At 38.5% G+C, this 21,905-nt stretch overlaps 2 protein-coding genes across 2 annotated transcripts in view; one reads left to right on the forward strand and one right to left on the reverse strand.

Annotated features, from left to right (window-relative positions):
* The window catches only part of OR1L8 (olfactory receptor family 1 subfamily L member 8), a 265,279-nt gene that overhangs the window by 68,312 nt on the left and 175,062 nt on the right, over positions 1 to 21,905 (forward strand). The window lies entirely within an intron of this gene.
* Positions 15,820 to 16,770, reverse strand: LOC473048 (olfactory receptor 1L4). Its single transcript, XM_024345870.2, has one exon. It carries the CDS (start codon positions 16,753 to 16,755, stop codon positions 15,820 to 15,822), a length of 936 nt encoding a protein of 311 aa, XP_024201638.2. The 5' UTR covers positions 16,756 to 16,770.

Genomic DNA, 21,905 nt, shown 5'->3' on the forward strand with positions numbered 1-21,905 from the left:
TAGAAGTTTTAAATTCACAACATAATTGATCAGAGAGTAAAGACCGTTCTCATTAATCCCCTGCTGCCATACGCACATAGCCTCTCCCACCATCTACCCACTGCTAGAACATAACATTTACTACAATTTATAAGCTTATACAATGGTCCCCAACTTACGATGGTTCATCTTAAAATTTTTCTTTATGATACTGTGAATGATCCATGTTCAGTAGAAACCGTACTTCAAGTACCTATATAATCATTCTCTTTTTTCACTTTCAGTACAGCACGCAATTAATTACATGAGATGTTCAATGTTTTATTATAAAGCAGGCTTTGTGTTAGATGATCTTGCCAACTGTAGGCTAACGTATGTGTTAGCACATTTAAGGTAGGCTAGGCTAAGCTATGATGACCGGTAGGTTAGGTGTATTAAATGCATTTTTGACATATGATATTCTGAATTTACAATTGGCTTATCGGGATATAGCTCCATCATAAGTGGAGGAGCATCTGTATTGACATATCATTATCGCCCAAGTCCATAGTTTACATTAGGGTTCACTCAATGTTATACATTCTACAGGTTTTGACGAATGTGTAATGACATGTACCCACTGTTATATAGTATCATATAGAATAGTTTTACTGCCCTAAAAATCCTGTGTGCTTCACCTGTTCATCCTTCTCTCCCTCTAGCCCTTAGCAACTACTGATCTTTTTACTGTCTCCATATTTTTGCCTTTTCTAAAATGTCATTTAGTTGGAATCATGCAGTATAATTGATTTTTCACTTTGGCTTTTTTTCATGTAGTAATATGCATTTAATGTTCTTCCATATCTTTTCAATGCTTGATAGCTCATTTCTTTTTAGCACTGAATCATATTTTATAGTCTAGATATACCACAGTTTACTTGTTCACTTACATGTCGAAGGACAACTTGGTTGCTTCCACATTTTGGTGACTATGAATAAAGCTGCTAAAACGTCTGTGAAAGTTTTTGTGTGAACATAAATTTTCATCTTATTTGCATAAATACCAAGGAACATGATTGCTGGATCCCATGGTAAGAGTATGTTTAGTTTTGTGAGAAATTGTCAAACTGTCTTCCAAAGTGACTTTGTCATTTTGCATTCTCACCAGCAATGAAGGAGAATTCCTGTTGCTCCACGTCTTCATCAGCATTTGGTGTTGTCAGTGTTCTGATTTGGTCATTCTAATAGCTGTGCAGTGATATCTTATTGTTGTTTTCATTTGAATTTCCCTAACGACACACGATGTGGAACATTTTTTATATGTTTGATAACCATCTGTGTATCTTCTTTGGTATGGTGTCTGTTTAGGTCTCAATTGAATTACTCATTTTCTCGTTGTTGAGTTTTAAGAGATCTTAGTGTATTTTGGGTAATAATCCTTTACCAGATATGTCTTTTGCAAATATTTCACCCAGTCTGTGGATTGTCTTCTCATTCTTTTGAAAGTGTCTTTCTCAGAGTAGAAGTTTTTAATTTTAATTAATTATACCATATTAATTATTTCTTTCATGAATCTTGCCTTTGGTGTTGTATCTAAAAAGTAACTGCCATACTCAAGGTCATCTGGGTTTTCTCTTATGTTCTCTTCTATGAGTTTTATTGGTTTACATTTTGCATCAGGGCTATGATCCATTTTGAGTCAATTATTGTGAAGAGTGTAAGGTCTGTGTCTAGCTTCATTTGTTTTGCATGTGGATGTCCAGTTGTTCCAGAACCAGTTGTTGAAAAGCCTATCTTTTCTCCATTATATTACCTTTACTTCTTTTGTCAAAGATTAGTTGACTATATTTTTGTGGTTTTCTATGGTTTGAATCTTTCAACTCATGTTGAAATTTAATCCCCAATGTGACACTATTGAGAAATGTGGCCTTTAAGAGGTAAATGAATTAATTCATTCATGGATCAGTGGGCTAATTGATTGATGGGTTATCACAAGAGTGGGACTAGTGGCTTTTTAAGAAGAAGAAGAGGCACCTGATGTAGGATGCTCAGCTCCCTTGCCCTGTGATGCCCTGCATTGCCTCAGGACTCTGCAGAGTCCCCACCTGTGAGAAAGCCCTCATCAGATGTGGCCCCTCGACCTTGGACTTCTCAGCCTCCATAACTGTAAGAGATAAATTCATTTTCTTTGCAAATTACTGAATTTCAGGTATTCTGTTATAAGCAACAGAAAACAGATTAAGACATGGATCTATTTCTGGGTGAGCTTCAATTTTTACTTTTGTAAAAAGATATAAGTAAGAGGGTGAGGGTGAGATGAGTGGTAAGTCAGGATCTGAACTCTGGTGTAGAGGTGAAGAGGTGAGCTTTGAAGACACATTATCTTACATTGTATCCCAGCTCTAGTTCACCAGCTGTGTGACTTTGGGTAAGTTCCTTAACTTCTAGGCATGGTGAAGGCATGGAATGCATGGAAGTTTTTGTTTGTTACAGGGCAATGACGTTAGGTAGATAGCTCTGTGCCTCAGTTTCCCCATTTATAAAATGGAGATAATGATGACCCTGACTTCTTTATCTTATTAAATAAGGTTTTAGTTTTGCAGTAGTTAGACTGCTTGGCGCCAGGATTAGCTTCAAGAGTGTGCTTCCTGTGTTCAGAAGGGCCCAGGGCTTGGTTTAATGCTCTTCTCTCACTGTCCTAAATTTCTTAACACTCTTTGAACCAGGGAATGGATCTCACATTTTCATTTTGCACTGGGTCCTGAAAACTACCAAGAAAGGGAGAGAAAGCAATTCCACATAAAGGCAGGCTTGATCTTCAATATAAGCTGCTCCTCTGCTGAGGGGTTTGAAGAAATCTCTGACAGAGGCTACAGTTACATTAACTGCTACTTTTACAATCAAGTCTGGCTCTGACTTCTATGAATAAAGTTTAGAGGTTCAGGACAGATTTGAAAACCAATTCCTCCCAGACTGTCTTCTCAATTTTCCCCATCATTGTAGTGCTCTCTTATTCCCTCTTTTGCTCTCTGTCTCTCTCTGGCTGGAGGAGGAAGTTCAAGGCTGGTAAGGAAGAGACATGATATCAGGGACTCAGGCTCTCTCTGTCTTTTTCCTCTACCATATGTAGCTCCCATTCCCAAAGCTGCTTCATAGTACAGATCACTGCTGGAGTTCTTGCCATTCATCCACATTCCGAGCAGTAAAAAGGAGGAAAGCGAGGAGAAAAGAGAAGCCTCTCCCTTTTAATAGTTTCCAGAAACACTTCAGAACTCTTCTGCTTACATCTCGTGGATCAGAACTTAGACACATGGCCACATCTAGTTGCAGAGGAGGCTGGGAAATGCTGTTAGCTAGGCAGCAATATACCCAGCTCAAAAATGGAGGTTTCAGAAAGAAGGGGAAAATGGATATTGGAAAAAGTTAACATGCAAATATTATTTCCTTGGCTAAAAAATTCATTTTGCTGTTCTCCATTTCATTTATTTCTGCCTTATCTTTATTATTTCTTTCTGTGAGCTTTGGATCTATTTTGCTATTCTTTTTCTAGTTTCTTAAGGTGTACAGTTATTAATTTGACATCTTTCTTTTTTTGATGTAGGGGTTTATTGCTATACATTTCACTTTCCCCACTGCTTTCACTACATCCCATATGGTATGGTTTGCTTTTGGTATGTTGTGTTTTTGCTTTTATTCATTTCTTAGTATTTTCTGATTTTCCTTGTGATTTCTTCTTTGACCTATTGGTTGTTTAAGAGTGCATTGTTTGCATACATTTATTGTGGCACTATTCACAATAGTAAAGACTTGGAACCAACCCAAGTGTCCATCAATAATAGACTGGATAAAGAAAATGTGGCACGTATACACCATGGAATACTATGCAGCCACGAAAAAGGATGATTTCATGTCCTTTGCAGGGACATGGATGAATCTGGAAACCATCATTCTCAGCAAAATATCACAAGGACAGAAAACCAAACACCACATGTTCTCACTCATAAGTGGGAGTTGAACATGGACAAAGGGAATGGAACATCACACTGGGGCCTGTTGCCAGGTGGAGGGCTGGGGGAGGGATAGCATTAGGATAAATACCTAATGTAAATGATGAGTTGATGCGTGCAGCAAACCAACATGGCACATGTATATCTATGTAACAAACCTGCACGTTGTGCACATGTACCCTAGAACTTAAAGTATAATAATAAAAAATTCAAACCCTAAAAAAAGAGTGTTGTTTGATTTCCATATATTTGTGAATTTTCTAGTTTTCCTTCTGTTGGTTTCTAGCTTCATTCCATTGTAGTCAGAGAAGATACATGTGATTTAAATTTTTAGAAATTTATTGAGACTTGCTTTCTGACCTAACATATGATCCATGTTATGACTATCCTTATGACTAAAGGATGTTTTAGCTCAAAGATGCCCCAAGATGTTTTAGTGTGAAAGTGGATTTTTTCTGGGGCTACTGAGCTGAAGAGAATTTGAAGAGTGTGAAAGCCATGTTCCTCTGCATGTGGGGAAAGCATGTGCAGGTGGAGAGAACAAGCCAATATGCAAAGAGACACAAAGGGGAGCAAACAGGGGGAAGAGAATGGCTGAGGTGGCCCTCAGTACCAGTAATTCTTAAGTCCTGCCTCACTCCAGACCTATTCCAGTCACATGAGATAATAAATCCTCCTTTCGTCTTAAATTATTTGAACATAGGGCTTCATCGTTTGCTATAAAAGAGCCCTGCCTATTGAAGTTATCATCTTCCATTTCTGAGAGTAGGGACCACATGACACTTAAAAATTTTTTTTTTTTTGTCAGAGATAGTTTTTCCCTGGAACTAAATCACAGAAAGAGTTTATTACTTGATTTCATATTGAAGGACATCAAATACGCAATGCATGTCTTGTGTGTCTGTATAGCTCTTTACAGCTCACAAAATTCTTTTGAATCCATTAGCTTTTCTGAGCCTCACAATCTCTCTGAGATGTAGATTTTACTTACCCAGTTGTACAGATGAGAAAAACTGAGGCTGGGCGAGACAATCTGGCTTATCTACATGGCTGCTCAGCAGTGGCACCGGTCACTCTTCCCAGGCTCCAGGGATTCTGATGTGGACACCTTTGGATGGTTATCATTCTGCCTACCTCAGTCAGTATTTTAGCCAACGAAGAAATGAATCAAAATGAAGATCACAGAACTGGATGGGGAGAGTGGTACAGGATTACCCTGATGGAAGAGGGAGAGGAAGACTAAAACCAAATGCTTGAAGGAGTGTACTTGAAGAATATAAATAGTTCAATGGGGGGAAAATGAGGCAGTGGAAGTACGGGTATGGGATGAGGGGAAAGATGGGCCCCTAGGTTGATTCCATGTCTTTGCTATTGTGAATAGTGTTGTGATGAACATAGGAGCACATGTGTCTTTTTAACAGAATGAATTATTTTCCTGTGGATATATAACCAGTAGCGGGATTGCTGAGTTGAATGGTAGTTCTGTTTTAAGTTCTTTGAAAAATCCCCAGACTGTTTTCCACATTGGCTGAACTAATTTACATTTCCACCAACCATGTGTGAGCATTCCCTTTTCTCTGAAGCTTCGCCAGCATCTGTTATTTTTTTACTTTTTAATAATTGCCATTCTGAACTGGTGTCCGATGATATCTCATTGTGATTTTAATGTGCATTTCTCTGATGATTGGTGATGTTGAGCATTTTTTGGTATGTTTTTTGGCCACTTGTATGTCTTCTTTTGAGATGTATTTGTTGAGGCAGGAGAATGGCGTGAACCCGAGAGGCAGAGCTTGCAGTGAGCCAAGATCACGCCACTGCACTCCAGCCTGGGTGACAGAGCAAGACTCCGTCTCAAAAAAAAAAATTTTAAACTTTTACTTTAGGTTCAGGGGTACATGTGCAGGTTTGTTATATAGGTAAACTCAAGTCATGAGAGTTTGTTGTGCAGATTATTTCATGACCCAGATACTGAGCCTAATATCCAATAGTTATTTTTTCTGCTCCTTTCTCTTCTCCGGCCCTCCACCCTCAGGTAGGCCGCAGTGTCTGTTGTCCCCCTTTTTGTGCCTATATGTTCTCATAATTTAGCTTCCACTTAGAAGTGAGAACATGTGGTATTTGATTTTCTGTTCCTGTGTTAGTTTGCTAAGGATAATGACCACCATTTCCACCTGTGTTCCTGCAAAGGACATGATCTCATTCTTTTTTATGACTGCATAGTATTCCATGGTGTATATGTACCACATTTTCTTTATCCAGTCTGCCATTCATGGGCATTTAGATTGAGTCTATGTCTTGGCTATTGTGAATAGTGCTGCAAGGAACATACACATGCATGTGTCTTTGTAATAGAACAATTTATATTCCTTTGGGTGTTTACTCAGTAATGGGATTGCTGGGTTGAGTGGTAGTTCTGTTTTTAGGTCTTTGAGGAATCACCACACTTCTTTCCACAATGGTTGAACCAATTTATACTCCCACCAACAGCGTATAAGCATCCTTTTTCTCTGCAACCTCACCAGCATCTGTTATTTTTTGACTTTTAAATAATAGCCATTCTGACTGGTGTGAGATGGTATCTCATTGTGGTTTTCATTTGCATTTCTCTAATGATCAGTGATGTTGAGCTTTTTCCATATGTTTGTTGGCTGCATGTATGTCTTCTTTTTAAAAGTGTCTTTTCATGCTCTTTGCCCACTTATATTTTTTGAAATAAAGCAAGTTTATTAGAGTAGCAGCGTGCAGCAGAATGGGTGTTCAGTAGACAGATCAGGGCTATCCCATAGGTGGGGTGGCCCAGTGTAGCAGCAGCAGCAGCAGCAGCAGAAGCATACAGCAACAGTAGCTGTCCAGAGCAGCAGTCCCTGTAAACTGCTGGCTCTTTGCCCACTTATTAATGGGGCTGTTTTTTTTTCTTGTAAATTTATTTAAGTTCCTCATAGATGCTGGATATTAGACCTTTGTCAGATGACTAGTTTGCAAAAATTTTCTGCCATTCTATAGGTTGTCTGTTTACTCAGTTGATAGTTTCTTTTGCTGTGCAGAAGCTCTTTAGTTAAATTAGATCCCATTTGTCAGTTTTTGCTTTTGTTGCAGTTGCTTTGGCATCTTCACCATGAATTCTTTGCCCATTCCTATATCCAGAATGGTATTACCTAGGTCATCTTCCAGAGCTTTTATAGTTTTGTGTTTTACTTTGTCTTTCATTCATCTCGACTTGATTTTTATATATAGTGTAAGGAAGGGGTCCAGTTTCAATCTTCTGCATATGGCTAGCCAGTTATCCCAGCACCATTTATTGAATAGGGCATCCTTTCCCCATTGCTTGTTTTTGCCAGCTTTGTTGAAGATCAGATGGTTGTAGGCATGCCATCTTATTTTTGGGCGCTCTATTCTATTCCATTGGTCTGTGTGTCTGTTTTTGTACCTGTACCATGTTTTTTTGGTTACTGTAGTCCTGTAGTATAGTTTGAAGTCAAGTAGCATAATGCCTCAAGCTTTGTTCTTTTTGTTTTAGGATAGCCTTTGCTATTTAGGCTCTTTTTTTGGTTCCATGTGAGATTTAAAATAGTTTTTCCTGGTTCTGTGAAGAAGGCCATCAGTAGTTTGATAGGAATAGCCTCGAATCTGTACATTGATTTGGACAGTGTGGCCATTTAAACAATGGTGATTCTTTCCATCCATGAACATGGAATGTTGTTGCATTTTCTGTGTCATCTCTGATTTGAGTAGTGTTTTGTAGTTCTCATCGTAGAGATATTTCACCTCCCTGGTTAGCTGTATTCCTAGGTATCTTATTCTTTCTAGGGTGATTGTGAATGGGCCTGCATTCCTGATTTGGCTCTCAGCTTGACTGTCGTTGGCGTGTAGGAATACAAATGATTTTTGTATGTTGATTTTGTATCCTGAGACTTCACCAAAGTTGTTTATCAGCTTAAGGAGCTTTTGGGCCAAGACTGTGGGGTTTTCTAGATATATAATCATATTGTCTGCAAACAGGAATAGTCTTCTTCTGTTCCTTCTTGGATGCCCTTTATTTCTTTCTCTTGCCTGATTGCTCCGGCTAGGACTTGCAATACTATGTTGAATAGGAGTGGTGAGAGACGGCATCCTTGTCTTGTGTTGGTTTTCAAGGAGAATGCTTTCAGCTTTTGCCCATTCAGTATGATGTTTACTATAGGTTTATCATAGATGGATCTTATTATTTTGAGGTGTGTTCCTTAATACCTAGTTTATTGAGATGTAAAAACTCTTTGTACATCTGGTAGATTTCAGCTGTGAATCCATCTGGTCCTCAGTTTTTTTTTTAGTTGGTAGGCTATTTATTACTGATTCAATTTTGGAGCTTATTACCAGTCTATTCAAGGATTCAATTGCTTCCTGATTCAGTCTTGGGACAGTGTATTTGTTCAGGAATTTATTTCTTCTAGTTTATGTGTATAGACCAGGTTACAGTATTTGCTGATGGTTGTTTGTATTTCTGTGGGATCAGTGGTAACATCCTATTTGTCTTTCCTAATTGTGTTTATTTGAATCTTCTCTGTTTTATTCTTTATTAATCCAGCTAGTGCTTTATCTATTTTCTTAATTCTTTTCAAAAACTCAACTCTTGGACTTGTTGATCTTTTGAATGGTTTTTCATGTCTTAATCTCCTTTTGTTCAGCTCTGATTTTGGTTATTTCTTGTCCTCTACTAGTTTTGGGGTTGGTTTACTCTTGGTTCTCTAGCTCTTTTAGTTGTGATGTCAGGTTGTTAACTTGAGACCGTTCCAGCTTTTTGATGTGGGCATTTAGTACTATAAATTTCCCTCTTAACACTGCTTTAGCTGCTTCCCAGAGATTCTGGTACATTGCATATTTGTTCTCATTAGTTTCAAAGAACTTCTTTATTTCTGCCTCAATTTCACTATTTTCCTGAATATCATTCAGGAACAGGTTATGTAATTTACATATAATTGTATGGTTTTGAGCAATTTTCTTAGTCTCAATTTCTAATTTGAATGTGCTGTGGCCTGAAAGAGTGGTTGTTATAATTTCAGTTCTTTTGCATTCGCTGAGGATTGTTTTATGTCCAATTTTTTGGTCAATTTTAGAGTATATGCCATGTGGTGATGAGAAGAATGTATATTCTGTTATTTTTGGGTGGAGAGTTCTGTAGATGTCTATTAGGTCCATTTGATCCAGTGCTGAGTTCAAGTCCTAAATATCTTTGTTAATTTTCTGCTTTGATGATCTATCTAGTACTGTCAGTTGGTTGTTGAAATCTTCTGCTATTATTGTGTGGGAGTCTAAGTCTCTTGGAAGATCTCTAAGAACTTACTTAATGAATCTGGGTGATCCTGTGTTGGGTGCATATATATTTAGGACAGTTAGGTCTTCTTGTTGAATTGAACCCTTTACCATTATATAATGCCCTTTTTGTCTTTTTAAAATCTTTGTTGGTTTAAGTCTGATTCATCCATAATTAGGATTGTAGCCTCTGCTTTTTTCTGTTTTCCATTTGCTTGATATATTTTTCTCCATCCCTTTATTTTGAGCCTATGAGTGTGATTGTGTGTTAGCTGGGTCTCTTGAAGACAGCATACCATAGGGTCTTGGCTCTTTATTGAATTTGCCATTCTGTGCCTTTTAATTGGGGCATTTAGCCCATTGACATTCAAGGTTAGTATTGATATGTGTGGATTTGATCCTGTCATCATGATGTTAGCTGGTTGTTATGCTGATTTGTTTGTGTGTTTGATTTATAGTGTCACTGGTCTGTGTACTTTAGTGTGTTTTTGCAGTGTGTCTGGTAACAGTCTTTCCATATTTAGTGCTTCCTTCAGAAGCTCTTGTAAAGAAGGTCGGGTGGTAATAAATTCCCTCAGCATTTGCTTTTCTGAAAAGGATCTTATTTCTCCTTTGCTTATGAAGCTTAGTTTGGCTGGATATTAAATTCCTGGTTGGAATTTCTTTTCTTTAAGAATTTTGAATATTGCCCCCAATCTCTTCTGGTTTATAGGGTTTCTGCTGAGCATTCTTCTGTTAGTCTGATGGGCTTCCCTTTGTTGGTGACCTGACCTTTTTTTCTTGCTGCCTTTAACATTTTTTCTTTCATTTCAACCTTGGAGAATCTGATGATTACATGTCTTCAGGATTATCTTCTTGTAAAGTATCTTCCTGAGGTTGTCTGCATTTCCTGAATTTGAATGTTGGCCTCTCTAGCTATGTTTGAGAAGTTCTCATGGATTATATTCTGAAAAACGTTTTCTGAGTTGCTTCCATTCTCCCCATCTCTTTCAAGGAAACCAATAGGCAGTATATTTGGTCTCTTTACATAATCCCATATTTCTCAGAGGTTTTGTTCATTTATTTTAATTCTCTTTTCTCTATTCTTGCCTGTCTTATTTCAGAAAGCTAGACTTCAAGTTCTGATATTCTTTCCTCTGCTTGGTCTATTCTGCTATTAATACTTGTGACTGCATTATAAAATTCTTGTAGTGTGTTTTTCAGCTCTGTCAGGTTGGTTATATTCTTTTCTATACTGACTATTTTGTCTGTCATCTCCTGTATCATTTTATTGTGATTCTTAGCTTACCTGGATTGAGTTTCAATACACTCCTGCATCTCAATGATCTTCATTTCTATCCATATTCTGAATTCTATTTCTGTCATTTCAGCCATCTTAGTCTGGTTCAGAACCCTCAATGGAGAGCTAGCATGGTTGTTTGGAGGGAAGAAGGCACCCTGGCTTTTCAATTTGTCAGAATTCTTGTGCTGGTTCTTTCTCATCTTTGTGGGCTGATGCTCCTTCAATCTTTGAAGCTGCTTTCCTTTGAATGGGTTTTTTTTCTTTTACCAAACACCGCATATTCTCACTCATAGGTGGGAATTGAACAATGAGATCACATGGATACAGGAAAGGGAATATCACACTCTGGGGACTGTGGTGGGGTGGGGGGAGGGGGGAGGGATAGCATTGGGAGATATACCTAATGCTAGATGACGAGTTAGTGGGTGCAGCACACCGGCATGGCACATGTATACATATGTAACTAACCTGCACAATGTGCACATGTACCCTAAAACTTAAAGTATAATAAAAAATAAATAAAATAAATAAAATAAAATGGGGAGACATGAATAATCCACCCCTTGTTTAGCATATCATCAAGAAATAACCATAAAAATGGACAACCAGCAGCCCTCGGGCTGCTCTGTCTATGGAGTAGCCATTCTTTTATTCCTTTACTTTCTCAGTAAACTTGCTTTCACTTAAAAAAAAAAGATAGCTGATTTCTCTTTAGAAGCAATGCAAGCCACAAAACAATAGAACAACATTGACACAAACTATAATCACTGTCTCCAGATTCTCACCTCCATTTATTCCTTAACATATTCCAATCTGGCTCCTTTTCCATTTCTCCATTGCCAATTCACCAAGGGCATCAATGACCACCATATCATTAAAGCCAGTGGACAATCTTCAGGCTTACTTTGCTTATTAAACTTTCATCATATTTGGTCACTTATTAATAGCCCCTGCCTCTTGAAGCTTCCTCTTTTCTTGGATTCTGTGACTATTCCTATTAAGTCCCCCTCAATAATATATTCTCTATCAAACTTTTCAATGCCAGAAATACTTTGTATTCTTCCCTCACATTCTCCTCAGAACTCATGCTACACAGTGTTCCTAGTTGATATCACTTGCTCTAATAGACAGGCAACATGTGTTCAATGAGCTGGATTTTTATTTAGTTCAGTATTGAGCAAAATCTCTAATATTTATGTTTTTGAAATGAACTTGCACTAAAAGGACTCAATACATTTATAATTCTTTTAACAAAGGACAGGCTTATAGTATTATTATTCTATTGTATTCTAGCATTCCACCTGATGTGGCAAGATGCTCAGAGGTCTGCGTAGACCCTTCTTCTGATTATATCTACCTTCAAGAAAAAAGAGTTTTTTCTTTCCTCTTACTGATGCTTATTAGCACATTTCTGAGTTAACATCTGGGCTCTCAGGTTTGAAAAGAAAAAATCTTATTAAAGTCTTCAGATGCTTCTTACCCACTGACAGTACCTTATTGTGACTTGGGGAAACTGGCATCATATCCTGACAGAGAACCCTCCAATTCCAACTGAGAAGTTTAGGATTTACCAAAGGGGTAGACTGGAAACTTTTTTATCCCAAAGTGCTATCTCATGGTCACTTGTTATTTAGAATTTCTTTTAGTTTGAATTTCTGGGAATGTCTTAAAGTTTTTCATTAAAAAAATCGTGATTTTTTTTAGTAGCCATGCATTTGTTGAGGAAAAACAGTCAGGCTGATCTCAGAACTGAAAAATAAAAGTTATGATTCTTGGGGTCAAAGGGCTTAATTAGCTTTTAAAAATTATTGTAGGCTGTAATTAGTGAATTTATTTATTAATATATACCAGGAATTCTCACATTCTAAAGTTGCTATGGCACTTAGTTGAGTATGAGAAAACTATGACATATAAATAAAGGAAATAGAAAGTAAATATGTCTTCTAGGCCAGCATCTCAAAATCAAGTGATTGGTGGGAGATAGTGGTAAAAGTCAGGTGTGCTTAAACGAATACAGAGGCTACTGCAAATTAGCTTTTCTGGCTTGCTGGTTACTTCCTTATAATTAGGAGGATTTAGTGAAAAGAGTGACAGGAATGGAACCCTGATGTTGTAGGCTAGGTGTCCTTGTGTTCCATTAGACCATTACATACCTCTTGCTATATCTTTAAGGCCAAAAGACTTGTATTCAACTTCAAGTCCTGCCATTAACAAGCCTGCGACCCAGAAAAGCTGGTGGTTGTTGAAAACTTGCTGAAATAATTGAGGCAGAAATTTTCCAGAGAGTGTATAAGTCCTACATTACTATTTTTATTGATAATAACATCATTAGGGAGGATTAATAAAGCACCTGATGTACATTGATATGTTTGTGTGTTAATATAGCTGTGTAGTAGTCATTAATGCTATTCATCAAATACTTCTGCCTTTCCATCTTAGAGGCACCTGGTTGAATTGTGCCTTCTGGCTCCCTTGTGTTTGAGTGGGGTCATGGGATGTGTTTTGGACGATAAGTTATGGTCAGAAGTGGCATGGGTCTCTTCTGGACTAGAATATTTAGTTGGCAATGTAAAATCTTACAGTGTCTTTCTCAGCTTCTGACAGAATGATGATCAACGTTCACAGTGGTGCCTGATCTACCATTTTGGATCCCTGATTGGTTAAAATGAGCAGCATCCTTATATTTTTCTATGGTGGATGATTAGGGCAAATTATAATAACCTTTAGTTTTAAGATCCAACTGGAGATTATTTATTTCCACAGTATATCCTAGCTTATCCTGACTGACAAACATGGCTTTTTCTAAGATATAAAGGGTAGCTTAGTGAGGATGCTGGACATAAGAACAGAGGAATTAAAAAGGAATGGGATCACTCAGCCCTGGAGTTTGAGGTACAGTGAGCTATGATTGTGTCACTGTACTCCAGCTTGGGTGACAGAGGGAGACCCTGTCTCTTAAAAAACAGAAGGGAACCAGCCTGGCCAACATGGCAAAACCCTGTCTCTACTGAAAGTACAAAACTTAGCTGGGCATGGTGGCACACGCCTGCAATTCCAGCTACTAGGGAGGCTGAGGCAGGAGAATTGTTTCAACCCAGTAGGCAGAGTTTGCAGTGAGCTGAGATCTCGTCACTGCACTCTAGACTGGGCATCAGAGCAAGACTCCATCTCAAAAAAAAAAAAAAAAAGAGGGAAAAGGGGTAGGGTACTGAGAACTCATACTGTCATGACACTTTGGTGTTGGGGGGTGGAGTAAATATTCTTTTTGGATCATTCTATCTGTTCGATTGGATTGTCCTTACTCTCAAACTGAATAAGACTCACAGGGTTTTTCAGTGTTTCTAAAAAATATTCCAAAATGTATTGCCTCTGTGTGCTTGGCTGGTTTTTACTATGTGAAATGCGTTGGCCATTTCCTCATCCTTTGGAACTTCCTTTGTCAAAATTCAGTCTATTTTAAGGATAAGCTTATGTCACTTTTCCAAAAAGTTCTTTCCAATTTCCTACCAAACCCATGTGGTTTCCACTTCTGAAGACTAACAGGATTTATAACTCCTTGACTGGGACCCATTGTCAGGCATATAGAAGATGTATTTGTAGAAAAGCTTTATTTTACCATATGGAAGCCAGTCTATTGAGGATAGCTGAAGTGGTTTTCCTAAAATATGGATTCCTATCAGTACCTAGCCTGAGATTAAATACGTATTTGGTCAAAGTCATGGATAGAAACTGAGTGTTCTTCAAAAGCAGTGGCAACAAAAGCCAAAATTGACAAATGGGATCTAATTAAACTAAAGAGCTTTTGCACAGCAAAAGAAACTATCATCAGAGTGAACAGGCAACCTACAGAATGGGAGAATTTTTTTTTTGTGATGATGTCTCACTCTGTTGCCCAAGCTGGAGTGCAGTGGCATGATCTTGGCTCACTGCAATGTCTGCCTCCCAAGTTCAAGCAATTCTCCTGCCTCAGCCTCCTGAGTAGCTGGGACTACAGGCACATGCCACCATGCCCGGCTAATTTTTGTTTTTGTATTTTTAGTAGAGATGGGGTTTCACTGTGTTAGCCAGGATGGACTTGATCTCCTGACCTCATGATCTGCCCACCTCAGCCTCCCAAAGTGCTGGGATTACAGGTGTAAGCCACTGTGCCTGGCCCACAATGGGAAAAAATTTTTGCAATCTATCCATCTGACAAAGGGCTAATATCCAGAATCTATAAGGATCTTAAACAAATTTACAAGAAAAAAAACAACCCCATCAAAAAGTGGGCAAAGGATATGAATGGACACTTCTCAAAAGAAGGCATTTATGCGGCCAGCAACATATGAAGAAAAGCTCATCATCACTGGTCATTAGAGAAATGCAAATCAAAACCACATTGAGATACCATCTCATGCCAGTTAGAATGGGGATCATTAACAAGTCAGGAAACAACAGATGCTGGAGAGGATGTGGGGAAATAGGAAGGCTTTTACACTGTTGATGGGGATGTAAATTAGTTCAACCATTGTGGAAGACAGTGTGGCGATTCCTCAGGGATCTAGAACCAGAAATACCATTACTGGGTATATACCCAAAGGATTATAAGTCATTCTACTATAAAGACACATGCACACGTATGTTTATTGTGGCACTATTCACAATAGCAAAAACTTGGAACCAACCCAAATCTCCATCAGTGATAGACTGGATAAAGAAAATGTGGCACATATACACCATGGAATACTATCCAGCCATTAAAAAAAGGATGAGTTCATGTCCTTTGCAGGGACATGGATGAACCTGGAAGCCATCATTCTCAGCAAACTAACTCAAGAACAGAAAACCAAACACCGCATGTTCTCACTCATAAGTGGGAGTTGAGCAATGAGAACACATGGACAAAGGGAGGGGAACATCACACACTGGGGCCTGCCAGGGGGTGGGGAGCTAGGAGAAGGATTGCATTAGGAGAAATACCTAATGTAGATGACAGGTTGATGGGTGCAGCAAACAACCATGGCACGTGTATACCTATGTAATGAACCTGCACGTTCTGCACATGTATCCCAGAACTTAAAGTATGTGTGTGTATATACGTGTGTGTGTGTGTGTGTGTGTGTATATATATATATATAAAGAAACTGAGTGTTTTGCTCCCAGGTTAATTCTCTTACTGATATCCAACACCACTTTTCATGACCTCTTTGAGTGCCATGTGGAAAAGGGTTAGGAAGGGAGGATAAACTGATAATAATCTTTTAGGTGATGTCCTGATTTTGACATGCCAACATTTTGTTCTTTCTATGAGTAAATTCTGTCTCTTAATTTCTTCAAACCCCTTTTCATATCTTTGTTCCTCAGGCTGTAAATGAAAGGGTTCAGCATGGGTGTCACTACTGTGTACATAACTGTGGCTACCCGGTCCTTCATCACTGAGTACATGGACAGAGGCCTAAAATAGACATAGATGACACTCCCATAGAACAGGACCACTACAGTGAGGTGGGAGCCACAGGTAGAGAAGGCCTTCCACTTCCCGGCTGCAGAGGGGATTCTGAGCACAGTGACGATGATTCGCAGGTAGGAGAAGATGATACACAGGAAGGGGGTCACAATGACAGCTAAGGTCTCAGTCATCACCACCATCTGGCTGGAGGATGTGTCAGAGCAGGAGAGCTTTAGCACAGGCTGGGTGTCACAGAAAAAGTGCTTAATGACGTGAGAGGCACAGAAAGACAAGCGAGACATAAGTAGCACACGGAACAGGGAATGTAGGTGGGAGATGCTGCAAGAACCCATTAGCATGAGTAGGCAATGCCATGGTTTCATAACCACATCATAGTGTAAGGGGTTGCAGATGGCCACCAGCCGGTCGATGGCCATAGAGGCCAGCAGGTAGCTGTCAGTGTTTGCAAATGCCATAAAGAAGTACATCTGGACCAGGCAGCCCACATAGGAGATAACCTTTGTCTCTGATAGAAAATTCACCAGCATCTTAGGCACTATGACTGTTGTGAAGCAGATATCCATGAAAGACAAGTTGCTGAGAAAAAAGTACATAGGGGTGTGGAGCCTGGGGTCAGAGTAGATGGCCAGGATGATGAGCACATTCCCCACCGCAGTGAGCAGGTACATGATGAAGAAGATGGCAAAGAGAGGTTTCTGCAGCTGAGGGTTGGAAGAGAGGCCCAGGAGGATGAAGCCTGAGGTGCTGCTGCTGTAATTCTTTGTCTCCATGTCCCTGGACTTCCTGGATAGGGTTTAGAGAAGCAGTGGGAGAGATGTAAACGACAGTTTGACCAAGACAGCTTCTTCCCCAACCTCAAATCTATTTTAAAAATCTTACTGCTATTATACTTTGAAAGAACATTTAATTCTGAAACTACACAGAAACAGATAGTAAAATTCAACAAAAGAAAAGTTAAAGGATGCCAAGCTGTCTTCTAAATTAGAAACTAAAGGTTTTCCATGTGCTCATAGGAACTTCTACGTGGCCTAATTTGTTTGAGTTCTTCTCATTTCCTTTTGTAAAGATTATTCTGAGGTTGTTTCTTGACCATCTCCTTAGTCTTATTATCGTTTTTTTTGTCCCAGGGAAGAGGTTGCTGGATTCTACTTAGAATTAGAATGCTGTCATACAAGGAATCCCTATGAATGAAGTTATCTCTTTCAGCATTCTCTCTTGCTCATAGGTCCATAGATGGTAGTAGTAGTTGGGATAGAACAAAACTAAGCAACAGAATTAATCAAGGCTCCTTGGTAATTGCAGAATTCTGATAATACTTCCTTTCATCTTCAGAAAAAACATTTCTGTGTTTATTTAACCATTTCTCTTTGGCTAATATGATCTGATGCTTTATCATCTTTTGGTCCAAGGATACCAGTTAAAATTAGAGTACTCCCAGAAATGGCCTATGTAAGCAAGATTAGTTCTTTGAATATATTAACTTTTCTGATTAAAACACTATGAAGTCCTCATTCTCAACATCCAAATATTGCAGAACTATAAAACATACACTGTAAGAGTCCTATTTCCACCAATATCATGGAAAGAGAAGGCAAAGATAGCCCTATGACCACTATTAAGCTACATTGCTGACTGAGTGAGTAACAAAGCAAAACTAAAGCATCAGGAGGCATAAACATTAAAAAAGAAGAAAATGTCATTTTTTTTGTGGCATGATTGTGTACCAAAAAATTCAAGATAATTATTTGAAAATCTTTTAAAACCTATGGCAATTTCACCAGTGGCCAGATGCGCTATAAAACTAAAAGTATTAATTATCTTTCTGTATTAGACAAATGTAATGAAGAAAAGGTTTCAATTGATAATGGCAAGAAAGTCTAAGTGATACTTAGAAATTAACCTGAGGGACAAAATAAAAGAATGAGTAAGACCTATCAGAAGAAACTATAATAGAACACAAAATGAATATCTGAATATGTGGAGAACTATACTCCTGAAAAGGAAGACTATATTTCAAAATATGAATCCTTATTAATAAAATTCAGTGTACTTCTAATAAGACCTGAAGGGAATTTTTAATGGAAGTTGAAAAGATTGTTCTAAAATTCTTCTAGAGTATTACATGGCTAGAGACAGACAACATTATTTTGGAAACATTAGAATAATGATGGGAAACTTTTTTAACCCCACATAAAAGCACAGTATATTGATAATCAATAAGATAATGACGCACATAGGGAAAAATAAAAAACTGACCAATATAAAGCATTTTGTATATCTATATGCCTATATTTAGATCATGATCTATAATAAAGATTTATTTCATAGCAGTGGAAAAAGAATGGGCTATAAAATAAATTCTATTTATGACAATTGGAACATTTGGGAAAAAATAAGCCTAAACTTCTTCGTAACCCACAGATAAAAATAAGTTTATCAGATTGGCACTACATTTTTTGGGATCATATCCAAAGGAAAATAGACCTTCACATATGCTGAAAGTGCGAATCAGTGTAGGCCTTTTGGCCGTCTCTATCAAGAGTTGGAAATCTGCATCTCTTTATCCAATGATTCTACTTATAGCACTCTATCCTTTAGAAGTAGTCATATTTGTGTAGTACACAGTATGTGTTGCTTGTAATACCAACCAAACCAACCAACCAAACAAAGCAACCCATAGAGGGAACAATCTCAATATGCACATGTAGGTGAAAGACTAAACAATTTTTTGTGCAGTTCCTGTTACTCAATAGCATGCACTCTCTAAAGAAATAAGATGGTTCATGTTAGCCAACAACTATTAGCACTCAGTACATGCCACATACTGAGCTAGGTGCTTTGTCTGTTTTTAAAAATCACTGTATTCTCCCCAAATCCTAAGTGATAGGCACTATAATTATTCCAATTTTATAGATTAAAAGTTAGAGTTTAACCAAGTTAAGTAACTTACCAGATCCTGCCATGAGTAAGTGGTAGAGCTGAAATTTGAATTCAGGCAGTCTGATGGCAGAGCTGGAGCCATTTATTGCCAAGTGATGCCATCACTATTATACCAGTGTTTGATGTTTTACTAAGTGACAAAAGTAAGTTGCAGAACAATGCATATAGAATAATCCTATTTTTGTAACAAAAAATAACTCTTATATGTTGTGTTTACTTTGGTGTGTGTGTTTATGTGTATATGGCTGCCTCTTGAAGTGGGTTGGTGAAGTTGAGAAGTAACTTACATATTTAACTTTATATTACATATATTTATTTATTTAATGGACAAAAGTTGTATATATCTATAGTGCACAACATGATGTTTTGAAATATGTATACATTGTGGAATGGCTAAATTGAGCTATTTAACATATATGCTCTCTCACGTAGTTATCATTTTTTTGGTGTGGTAAGATTATATTGCTTGTATTTAAAAATAATGAACACGTGATTTTTTACATGAATTTTGTAATTAAAAGGGTGAAAGTTCTGAACAATTTCATCCCCCAGCCAACTTTTTCTCTCCATAGAACTATATGCACACTATATATTGTATTGGAGCCATACTATCCCTCACAGACTGTTACAATGGATGTTTTTGTGTGTATTGCACTCATCAGATAATTTCTAAGGTGTGGAATAGATTCTGAGATACAAATTGCAAAGTTGGAATTTATAAACATTGAAAATCTTAATAGATACTTACAACCTGAGACAACTACCCTTCATCCTACTCCTGGGGAATGTATCTATTTGACTCTCGGGACTCTTTCCCCAGTTTCTTCTCTGTCTCTTTCAGCCTCACTCCTGGGACATTGTGTTTGCTGGGGGTGAAGGGCTATGATTTCCTTTGGACTTGAACTTGGAGTTTCTAAGATCAGTGTGATGTTTGCCTCAGAGGTAGTAGCTTAGTCCCTTCCCGTTTAACTGGATCTGACAACATTGTATATTTTCTCATGTTTTGGGCAAGTCATTACAGTTCTGTATATCTATTAATAAGATGGGGTGTGTGTGGGGGGTAGAGGCTGGTTTTTGTGTGTGTGCTGTTCTTCCCCGCCTGCCACTGTCATTTGGAGACTCAAGTGACAGTTGAGTGACAGTTTGTCAAATTCTAATACACGTGGTTAGTATTATTGCTCACACAATAAGCTAGAGAAATGACATTTTAATGATGAGGCTTGTTAGTGGTGGGAAGAACCAGAAGGGCCTGGGAGTCTTGCTAAGCCTTTTAACATCACACTCTGGGGGCTGTTGTGGGGTGGGGGGACGGGGGAGGGATAGCATTAGGAGATATACCTAATGGTAAATGACGAGTTAATGGGTGCAGCACACCAGCGTGGCACATGTATACATATGTAACTAACCTGCACATTGAGCACATGTACCCTAAAACTTAAATAATAATAATAATAATAATAATAATAAAAGAAAAAATGTCAGGATGCCAATTCTACATGTACTCACTGAATTAAATATGCTATTAAAATAAAAAAAAGAAATGTTGAGGGATTTAATAAATATAAATTTCTATAAGGTTTAAAAAAAAATCACATCTTCTCACCTGAAAAGGTATTTACTCTCTTTCTTGATAGACAGGAAATGTGGACTATTTCTATACTTCTCGTCTTTCTCTATTGGAATTTTCACATTGTGGACATCTGTCATCTCAGGTTATTTCTCCTTTCCTTGCTTCCTCATCATTTGTGTAGTGTCCTTCTCTTAGCCACTGGTCCACATGAAACCAGGGAGTACACACTAGCAGCAAGTATGCACTTCCCAAATTGGATTAACAATGCTGGGTGGGCAGTGTGCTGGTGGAAAGCTACGCATTATCCAGGCTTCTGCTTCCCTGAATCAGCAAAGACAGTTGGAAAGTGACTAAACTGGAAAAATGCAGCTAACATTTATTAGACAGAGTCTGTATTTAACATTTGTCTCATTTAATTCTCACAATAACACTATGTTTTAAGTACCACTATGTCCCTCTTTATAACAAAGGAGGCTGAAATTCAGAGAGTCACAGTGAGTGGTATATCTAGGATTCAAACCCAGGCACACTGACTGCAAATTATGTTTTAAACTGCTCTATCACACCTCTTCCCCAAACTGTACATGTGTAGTAGGGAACTAAGCTGGTGTGTCCTCTGCCAACAGAGGTTGTCTTATTGCCAAGTGCTTTCAGCCTCCTTGCTGACCCACTCCTTCCACTCTATCCTTCGCTCCTACATATTGGAATCCTTTTGATTTCCTTCCCTCCTACTCCCATTTCTGCCTCCCATTCCACAAAGCCATATCCTCTCCTCTCCTCCTAGACTTCAGAGAGGACAGGCTATAGGGGACTTTGGACCTCAGCTCTGTCAGATCTTGAATCAACAACAGTTCTCTGATTTTGCAGCACCAGTACCTGACCTTAGGATCTCTCCTGGGCCCGTGTTTTTATTTTTATTTTACTTTATTTTATTTTTGAGATGGAGTTTTGCTCTTGCTGCCCAGGCTGGAGTGCAATGGCACGATCTCAGCTCACCACAACTTCTGTCTCCCAGGTTCAAGTGATTCTCCTGCCTCAGCCTCCCAAGTAGCTGGGATTACAGGCATGTGCCACCATGCCTGGCTAATTTTGTATTTTTAGTAGAGAAGGGGTCTCTCCATGTTGGTCAGGCTGGGGTCAAACTCCTGACCTCAGGCAATCCACCTGCCTCTGCCTCCCAAAGTGCTGGGATTACAGGCATGAGCCACCACACCCAGCTGGGCCCATGTTTTTGAAAATCCAGCTTCTCCCTTTCTACTCTCTCCTCATTGGGAGTCTGAGAATACCTTGATACCTTAAGGTACATGTAAGACACCCAGATTGGCAGTGTTGAGTACATAGGCCCCTTTCAGCGGTATGTCCCATTTAGGGATTCTGCAGGGTTATTTTTAGGTTGAGTCTTTCTCTTTT

This window comes from Pan troglodytes, chromosome 11 (genome assembly GCF_028858775.2).
Source record: "Pan troglodytes isolate AG18354 chromosome 11, NHGRI_mPanTro3-v2.0_pri, whole genome shotgun sequence".
In the NCBI taxonomy this organism is placed as follows: domain Eukaryota; kingdom Metazoa; phylum Chordata; class Mammalia; order Primates; family Hominidae; genus Pan; species Pan troglodytes.

Coding starts and splice junctions, on each gene's coding strand:
- LOC473048 (XM_024345870.2), bottom strand. CDS start 16,755: ATGGAGACAAAGAATTACAGCAGCAGCACCTCAGGCTTCATCCTCCTG.